Source organism: Microtus ochrogaster, unplaced genomic scaffold, assembly GCF_000317375.1.
Source record: "Microtus ochrogaster isolate Prairie Vole_2 unplaced genomic scaffold, MicOch1.0 UNK2, whole genome shotgun sequence".
Classification (NCBI taxonomy): domain Eukaryota; kingdom Metazoa; phylum Chordata; class Mammalia; order Rodentia; family Cricetidae; genus Microtus; species Microtus ochrogaster.
This window is the reverse complement of record NW_004949100.1, coordinates 9,634,268-9,644,180: the sequence shown is the minus strand read 5'-3', so window position 1 is coordinate 9,644,180 and position 9,913 is coordinate 9,634,268. Positions and strand designations below refer to the sequence as shown.

The following is a 9,913-nucleotide window of genomic DNA, read 5'->3' as shown; positions in this document are numbered from 1 at the left end:
AAAAAATTATCCTCCCCCACATGTACCAAATAAGCAAATCAATCAGCCCTAACTGTACACACCCTCACAGGAAGAGCAATGGCAGGAAACGGAGCATGAGACCCAGCGTTCTTCTCGGAACTCTTAGGTTTGGCAGCTCTTTCCCAATTGGCCCCATTGTGTCTTATTTCTCTTGCACACACATTTGGTCAATCGGGAGGCACCTGGTCAGGGTGGTAGAGGAGAAATCTGGAAAACCAGCCTTCACAGATTGTTACTTGGAGGCTAGAGAGGAGGAAGGCTTTGGAGCCAGGTGCTCAGCCAGGCTGGATTCTGGCTTCCTGAACTCTCCTGGTTCTGACCTGTGTCCTGGCCCCCAGATGCTCCTCCTCTATGGAGGAACCTGAAGATGGAATCCTGCTCCCACCTGGCTCCGCACCTGGCCAGAAACTTAGCTTCTCCAGAGAAGAAGCCTGCCGCTAAGGATTGCGGGAGAGGAGATAAATTGGCCAGACTGCGGGCTTCTGCCCCAGGCAGGGAACTTGATCAGATCCGTTTCTAGGACTCTACCTGCAGCTGGAGGCTGGGAGACTCATTCCTCCCTCGGCCCCCAAGGCTCCACATTTTGGCTGCAGAAGGGAATTTATCGACCTCTATGATACACAGCTCCAGACCTGTGGAAACCTGCAGCTCCAGCCTTTTAGACCTGCCAGAGACAGGAGAAGCGTCGCTCCTGTTACCCTGCAACCACTGTGCAGAACTGCTCTGCCAGGGACGGATGTCGGCTAGCACCCCAAAGGCCCCCCCCCCCCAAGAGCTTTCAAACTGTAATACTTGCCAACAGACTTTTGGCTATAACATTTGTAACTTCCGGCCTAGGCACCTGAAACTTATTGAGAGCATAGAGCTGTCGCACTCACTTCAAATCTCGTTTGGAATCCTGCTGCTTCCCAAGAAGCTCAGAGCATCTGCTTTTCTACCTGAGTTTTTAATTTCCCTCTGAATTGTTCCAATGTGGTGAAACAGGTTTCCTAGCTTCCCCTTTGCTGTCCATTGACTTTAATTTTCGAGGATAAACAAGTCAAGAATCGGAGGCTGGAGAATTAGCCTTCTCAGCTGGTGTAGGCAGGCATTCGACACACATTAAATGGGGGAACCTGTGGGAAGTCAACAGGAATCATTGCAATCAAAAGGACTTTTTGGGGACGCTGAGAGGGGTGGACTTGGCCACGCTCCAGCTGTTGGGGGCGTCTGTACTCCGCTGTAGTTCTTTAGCTCAAAAACGAGGACTCTAATCACTTCAGAGTGATTAGCACAGCTGTCGGTCTACAGGGTCAGAGGTCAGGCTTGCTGAGGTGAGCCCGCCCATCCCCCTGCGAGGAATGTTGGTCTTGTTTCCTTTCATGGAAATCTGCTGTCCACCATGAAGGGCTGAGGTGAGTTTCTGAAGAAACTGAAGTTTTCCAGCAGGAAGGACACCAGGGTGTTACTAGAAGGAGTCCTGACCAACCCTGGCCTACCTGCCGAGGTGTTCAGGGCAGAGAGCTGCATTTTGTTTTTTTCTGCCTGTTTTTCAAATGGCACCTGACTAAGGACTTTGCCATGTGGGCCTCTTGATTGCTGGTTGTCACATGCCTTTTTTAGGGACCAGAATTGTCGATTGCCCCACTGAGGGGATGGATTGTTCTGGAACCCTAACAAGAACTGGCAAACTAAAAACTCCCAAGAGGTTACAACATTTTTTTTATTGCTCTTCTTCAGTTTTTCACATATCTAAAGTGTTGGTTGATTTTTTTTTTTTTATAATAGACTTGGGTGGAATTTGTTGACTTGAATTTGGTGATGCTCAGGGTACCTTTTGATATTTTCTGTGGAAATGCATTTGAGATGAGTGTTGTAGTTCCCCTGGGGACTATTGTGCAGCAGTGAGCAGATGATGGAGCCTATGGGTGCATTGGAGTTGGATCTGAGTGATGTTTCCTCAGGGTGCCATCAATTGGTCAATAACTTTTTCAGTGATTCTAGAAGGGATTCTATATGAAGGCACTTTCCCCTGGATAGAACAATGCAGAACACATCTCTCTGGTGTCCCTACTGTCAACTTCTCCAGGAGATTAATATGTTTTCCCCAACCTTCCCTTCTAACTAAGAGATAGGATCCCATCATGCACAATCTTTGAACTGCTTATGAAACTGAACCTTAAGGAAATCAAAATTTGTTTTTTTGTCCTGGCTTTGTTTAAATGTTGCACAAAAGTTAAAACTAAAAGGTTGCCTTTTTGGGTATTTGGCTAGCAAAGTCTGGAGGCCTAGGAAGACAGAAGGACTAAAATGACAGGCAATAAATAGTTGGTTCTTGCCCTTCAAGATCAATTAGAAATCAGGGCCAAAGGGATCCTTTTGAAAGATCCATAAATCAGTCATCCTTTTGATCAGAGAGGCCACGAAGAACCCCAAGACTAGACTCCAACCAGGGTGCATCCTGCAGAGAGGAAAGTTCCCTGTGCTCCCAAAGGAAGTCACATAAAGACCCTAATCCACTCCAGCAGACAGTGTATGCAGGAAAGAAACAATAGCTTCCAGGTCCCTGAACGTAACTCTTATTAGATTTTTTTGTTGGTTTTAGTAGCAAAACAGTTCATTCTTGACTACCTCTATTGTCTTAAACACTCAGCATGAAAGGTTAGCTAAAGTACAAAATGATTGGAAAGGGGATTTGGGTCTCTGATTTATGTGAGCAGTTTTAGCGAAGAGGGTTCTTCTAACTCTGAAACCACAGACTCTGCTCTAAGACCTTGTTATGAAATATTCACTGGGTGATTTCTTACAACATGGGACAGAGCAGAACTTTGAGCAGTAGTTCTTTGACTTCAGATGACTGAAAAGGCCTTTAATTAAAACTTCTTTTCCACTTGATTCAGAGGGACAACTGGTCTTAAAGATGTTAAGAAACAGGCCGGAGCCCCAACCTTGGGCTCTGATGTTGCTATGGATGTCCATGTGCTTGCTGGTCCTTGAGGTGTCTAGCTTGGGCCAGGAGGGCCTGTCCAGCTGCCTGCAGGGTAAAGAAAGAACTTGGGGACCAAAAGATCAACAGCCTGCTATGAGAAGTAGCTGTGGCTACTGTTATTTTGATCCTAGAAAGCACAGATTGACTTTTATGACAGAGCAATGGCTTTATTTCGTTTGGAGATGTTGAGTATTTTCTTCTTATCCATTCTTTAAAATTGACATAACTCTTAATAACCCACTTTTATTAAAAAGTCTTAAGGTAAAATTTTAAATATGTCTTTTCCCTAGAACCCCTCCCATCATTCCCCATTCTCTCTCAGATTTATGACCTCCTTTTCTTCAATTATTATTGTTGCACACACATGTGCATAATGCATCAGCACAACCTTCTGAGTCTGTTTATTGTTGCTTGTATGTATGTTTTTAGGGCCAAACACTCGATACTTTATCTTGGGTAAATATCTAGAAGGCTCATCTCTGGGGAAGATGAATTCTCTCTCCATCAGCAGTCATCAGGAACCCACATTCGACTGCTCCTTTGCAGCAGACATCAGGGCCAAGGAGGATATCACTCTTGTGGCACTGGGATTGGGCACTGATATGGGAGGACTTGACACCCCTTTCCCAACATCAGAACTTGTTTAGGAGTCTCCCTGGTAGCCTGGACCAGATTGTAAAAATAGGGTTGCACTACAAGGCCAGATAGAGTCTTTGGCAATTGGAACCCTGTGGAATAGCAGGTGACTAGAAGAATGTTCCCTGTGTTCCCAAAGGAAGTCTCATAGCAGACCCTAATCCACTCCAGCAGACAGTGTATGCAGAAAAGAAACAAAACTTCTTTATTGAACTGCCTAGCAGCAAATACGGTAACACAAAGGAATGAGGAACTCGTCTTACTTGATCTTTTACAGAAATCTCACAGGGGAGAAAATTGTTTCTCTAGCCCTGCTGACTGAGAAAAGCACACAAAGCCACAATCGGGTATCAATGTGTATGTGGCTTCTAACATATTGTGTGTGTGTGGCAGGGGGTGGGGGCAAAGTTTCAGTGCTTTGTTGCTTTCAACAAATGTTCTTAGATCTGGTCACCACGTCTCTCACACACATACATTGTTCTGAGCCAGAGGCATGAAAGACTTACAAAGGAGAGATGGGGAACAAGGGACAATCGAGGGTGTGCATTCAGCTAAACTTGCGGGAATTACTTGCATTGGCAACACAATGTATAGCCAGACTGATTACAGTGCTCTCTCATAGGTCAGTTAATTCTGAGTGGACTGGGTTTACGGGATGGAAGAAGGATGAGTACAGTCTCAAGGCACACTCGTTTGGCTACCGGCTGGGTGGGTGTTAGGTTTGTAAAGGGAAGCTTCATACAGTGTCTCTCAGAGAAACAATTCCCATAGAAGAGAATTGTCTGTGCAAACCAACCAGAAATTGTCAAGGACATAGTGTGACAATTGACAAGAGTGTGCTTCCCAGTTCTACCAACAACCAGCAGAACCATGGGGTTCATGCTTCAAGATGTGGCTTTGAATGTCCTGTTTGCTTCTCCTCGTGGGCCTTTTATAAATACTCTTCAGTAATAATCTTCTTGGCCCTATTATTTGAACTCTGTTTATTGAGCTTCTTAAAAATCTGTTTCTTATTGCCTAGAATAGTTCAAGGTTGAAAGGGTACTGGGGATGTTTGGAAAAGCTCTGTCTCCTGTCCCTAAACCTTGCATCTTTGTAGCAGAAGCAGCCAGAGCCATTGCCACCCTTATCCTAACAGCAGATCTGGTAACTTCTTCAGAAGGGAATGGTAGGGGTTGAAAGAATGCCAGAACCCTGTGGACAAGGTGCTGTTGATAGTAGACTATCATTTGGAAGGCCACCTGGCTGTCCTCGCTGTCAGCAAAGTGACTTCTAGGATTGAAGCAAAATCTCCACTGCACAAGAACCGACAGGAATTGCCCTGCGCACACTGAGGTCAGGGAAATAGATTGCCACCCACAAGGACTGAAGCACAGGATGGCTTCTGGTAGAGACTAGAGGAACAGTCTGGGTACAGAGGGGCAGGGAGGGTCTCCGTGGGTGCCAGAAGCTGGCAGAAGCTCCTTTGAGCAGCGGGAGTTCTCATTTCCTTCTCTTCTGTAAAAGTAGTGCCTTGGTGGACTCAGTGCTCGGGCCCCACCCCCGGGTTTGACAGCTCTTGTTACCTCTCATTTGCTGGCACAAGCATTCAGACACTTAGGGTCCACCTGGTTCTGCACAATGGAGAGAGGAACTGGGGAAATCACCCTTCCAGGTCATTCCTTAAAAGAGGAAGGGAAGAAAGACTTTAGAGGGAAGAAGCCTGGGGATGGAGTCAGGCTGGCTCCTAACTAGCTCCTGGCCAAGGGCTTGTCTCTCTCAGATGTTCTTTGGAGAAGGAAGACAGCCTTTCCAGACTCACTGGTGATAGAGTTTCTGCCTAGGCAGAGAACTTGCTCAGGTGTCATTGTGTAGATCACACATTCTATGATTCTCCAATTCACTATGGGAGAATTTATGTCGCTGGTGTTTAGAGTGGCCACACTGGACTGACAGGAGATAGACAGCTGTTTTTGACATGAATTTTGTATGCGTGTACATGTCTGTGTGTGTGTCTACATGCTTATGTGTGTTGGTGCACACATGCTCGTGTCCTTGTGTGGAGGTTAAAGAACAGATTTTGGGAGTTGATTCTTTCCTTCCACCCACCATCTTTGTCCCTGGTATCAGATCCTTCCATCCACCGTGTGCGTCCCTGGTATCAGATCCTTCCATCCACCGTGTGTGTCCCTGGTATCAGCCTCAAGCTGTCAGGCTCAGCAGCAAGCGCCTTTACCTCTGAGCCATCTACCCACTCTCAGCTTCCACAGGGGACTGAAAACAGGTGGGGCTGGAGGGACAAAAGGAAAGGGGAAACTGAGGTGATTAAATTTTAATTAACATAAAAATCATTAAGAAAAAACTATCTATGTATATCTTGCCGGGCGATGGTGGCGCACGCCTTTAATCCCAGCACTCGGGAGGCTGAGGCAGGCGGATCTCTGTGAGTTCGAGACCAGCCTGGTCTACAGAGCGAGTTCCAGGACAGGCTCCAAAGCCACAGAGAAACCCTGTCTCGAAAAACCAAAAAAAAAAAAATTATTTCTTCTAGTTTAAATGTCTATTATATTTGCTCAGTATATTTGTATATACCAATGTTGTAGAAACTTTCATTTTTACAAAGATACGCTGTGAGTGTTGTCACCATTATTACTATCAATATATTTTTGTGTTTTTGATTTTTGAGACAGGGTCTTGTTTAGTAGCCTAGATTAGCCTCAAACTCCCAATCCCTCAGTCTCAGCTTTCTCAGACCTGGTGTTGGAAGTGTGTGCCACCTCATTTGGCTGTTACTCTCACTTTGAATAGGAGAAAGCCAAAACTCTAAGTGATAAAATTTATTTATTTTTTTTGTGGTTGTTAGTTTTAACTCTCAACTTGACACAGCCTAGAGAGAAAGAGATAGTGTCAATGGGGAATCATGTAGATCCAGTTAGCCTGTGGACACACCAGTGGTCAGTGGTGGTTGTCTTGATAGTTAATTGAGGTAGGAAGACCCTTCTGAATGTGGGTTGCCTGAGCACTGGATTGGCTAAGAGGACAGGAAGCCAGCTGGGCCCTAAGCAAGCCAGCAAGCAAGAAAGCAGGAGTTTATTCATTCTCTTCTCTCTACTGTGGATGAGAACACAACACAGCTGCTCGAGTTCTTGCTTTAACTTCCCCAAAATGGCGGACTGAAATGTGGGATTGTAAGCCAATACCTGCCCCCGGGTTGCTTTTGATCAGGGTGTTTTATTGCAGCAGAGATGATGAAACAAAAGCAGTGGGATTTGGAGATGGTATTTGCTACCAGCCGTCCATGAAAATGAAGAAGTTAGTATGATGCTCTTAGCTGTCTCACCATAGACAGACAAACAACAGAAGCAAGAGGCATGCATTAGAGACAGGGACATCTTCATGAAACAGCTCTAGCAAATCAGAGCCACGAAGGTGTGGTTATCTCAGAGGAAGATGAACAATGGCCAACTGGCTTACGAAAGGATGTTCAACCTCAGTAGTGGGCCAAATACACGTTGAGAACACAAAGTGATACTCATTTCACCCTCAGAGGGGCTAATAATAATAATAATGATGATGATGATGATGATGATGATGATGATGATGATGATGATAAGGGTAGGAAGTGCTGGTGAGGGTGTGGGGCAAAGGAGAACTTGCACCTCTGTGGTGGGAAGGCATATTTGTATAGCTATCAGGAGAAACAGGACGGAGGTTTGAAAGTTGAATTACTGTATCACTCACCAAACTCACTAGTGGGTTGATACCAAAAAGACATGGAAGTCGTCTATTAAAGAGCCATCTGAACTCCCATGTTCATTGTACTGCTGTTCACAATAGCCACGGGTGGAAACAAGCTGTGCCCATCTCGTGATGTATGTGCAGAAAGAATGGGACTTATCAAAGAGCAATGCTGCTCAGGCACAAAGAATGCACACCTCTCAAAAGTGACCGAGCAGATGGCACTGGAGATGGCTCTGTTTTGTGAGAAAAGCACAGAAGGACAATTACTGCATGACCTCAATTATCTGGGGAATGGTAAGACTTAATCTCATTGGGACTAAAAGTGAAGTGGTGGTTGCCAGAAGCTGGAGAGAGTGCAAGAGAGGACGGATGGGGAGAGGTTGATCAGAGGGTATAAAATTACTTAGGCTCAAAAAAAGTTCTGGTGTAAAAGAAAAATAAAAACAACAACACCAACAAGAACCCCAACAGAAAACCCAAGCAAACAAACAAACAAGTTAAGAAGAACAACCAACTCTCACAAAGAGAAGTTCTGGCCCGCTGTTGAACAGTAGGGTGACTATAGGTAATAGCAATGGGTTATACATTTCGAAAACCTGGAGAAAGGATTTAAAACGTTTTCACCATGAAGATAAATGATGCTATTGGAAACTGCTGTGCCAGGAAAACATGAAGACTTGAGTTTGGATCCCCAGCACCTATATAGAAATCAGAGCATGGTTGTGTAGGTCTGTAACCCCAGCGCTGGAGAGGTAGAGACAGGAGGATCCTCAGGGCTTAGTGGATAGCTCCTCATCTAGCCAATCAGAGAGCTACAGCAGGTTCAGGTGGCTCTTGTCTCAAAAACATAAGGTGAAGGAAGACTGAGGGGTGACAGCCAAAGTCAATCTCTTTTCTCTATGTACATGAGAACACCCATGCATTCACCCCAACACACACATACCTGCACACGGACACATATACGCAAAAGAAGTGAGCAGTGTTTGAGGAGATAGATTTACTTAATTGATTTCAACATTGCACATGAACACATATGTCAAAACATCATATCCTACCAACATGCACCGTTCTATGCCTTTATACACCAGTTGTGAATAAATACTGTCACAACATGTTAAAAGTTTGATAAATGCCATGACTTTGTTCTTTTAGAACTAAATAGCTGTCAGAGCTTTTGTTTTCCAGCAAAATTATGTTGATCAGTCCCCTGGACAAAGCAGTGTTGGGTGTAGCCCCGTGGGGACCCACAGAGTGGAACAGAAACTGCCTGTCAACAGCCGGTGTTGGCACATCTTCAGAGTCACTATGAAACCCACGAATGACCTCCATGCAGAGCCACATGGCTCAGGGGCTTCAGGTTGTCTGGCGCTCCCCCCACCCCCCCTTGTGTGTGTGTGTGTGTGTGTTTGCATGGGAGGGCAGGGAGGAAAGAGAGAGAGAGAGGGAGGGTTCATTACAGTGGTTGTCACAACCCTGTAGAGGCTAACAGGCCCTGGGATAAGCAGCTGATAAACTGGAGACCTGGAGGAGCTCTTGGGTAGTGCCAGGATGCATCTGAAGACTAGAGAATATGAAGTCAATACTGAAGGTCTAGCTCAAACACCAGCAAGACCGAGACTCAAGAAGGGCAGCCGTGTCCTACAAATCTCTTCTTGCCAGCTCAAGGGCTATATGGAGGAAGAATTTCCCATCTGCTCAAGGAATGCCTGCTACTGACTAGATAAGAGCTATTCATATTGGGGAGGATAATGTGCCTTACTCAGTCCACCGAAGCAATAATCTGTTTAATTTTGTGGACGGTCAGAAGAGCTGGCTTGGGGCAGGCGTTTCCATTTCAGTTTCCTTTCTCTGGCACTGCCTTTCCTTCTTGCAATGCTCTTGAGCAAAATCTGATGATTCAACAATCAGGGTTGTTTCACTTTGTAGTAAGCTGACATTTTAAGAGAAGCCCAACCACCCTTCATCCCCTGGGTTATTTGTCTGTTGTTCACTTGGTACGTAGTCACCAAATGGCAAAAGTAGGGAGATGCTTGTTTGCTTTCCCTAAGCTGCATCCCTGCGCCCTCTCTTTCTGCCATTGTTCTGGCTGCATTATCCACAGCCCTTAGAGAAGACAAGAGATCAGATTTGAACAAAGAAAGTAAACATGAAGATGAACGAGTCACTGCAGATCTGATGCTTTCTAGAAGCCAACCACAATAGCACGAGTAAAGTTTAGTGTTCTTCATTTCCAGTATAAACGTGTCGGGTGTGTGTGCACGAGTTCCTGCGTGGGGTTACACGTGCACAGGTGTGTCTGTGTGCGTATGGAGGAAAAGTATGAAAATGCAATTATAGTGAATTGCCATTTACGTTGTGAAAAGTCACGAGTCTGTGTTTACTCTGCACGTATGTATGCCACTTCTGCATTCTTTACCAACTTATTAAAACTTGGGTGGAATTTTACAGACCTGAAGAAAAGGATTGAGTTCCCAGGTAATGAAGTGAGGAATAGGAACCACTGAATAAATACACAGCTATACAATCATTTCATTTATTTATTTTTGTTTTGGATTTTTTTTTTTTTTT

The 9,913-nt window shown here is 45.1% G+C and overlaps 1 protein-coding gene across 1 annotated transcript in view; it reads right to left on the bottom strand.

Moving 5' to 3' along the window:
- The window catches only part of Acod1 (aconitate decarboxylase 1), a 27,375-nt gene that overhangs the window by 8,845 nt on the left and 8,617 nt on the right, over positions 1–9,913 (bottom strand). The window contains exons 2-3 of the mRNA XM_005365460.2: positions 550–685; positions 342–458 (exon numbers count right to left, since the gene is read on the bottom strand). Of these exons, the coding sequence (XP_005365517.1) occupies positions 342–458; positions 550–685 (253 nt within the window). The remainder of the gene's footprint in view (positions 1–341; positions 459–549; positions 686–9,913) is intronic.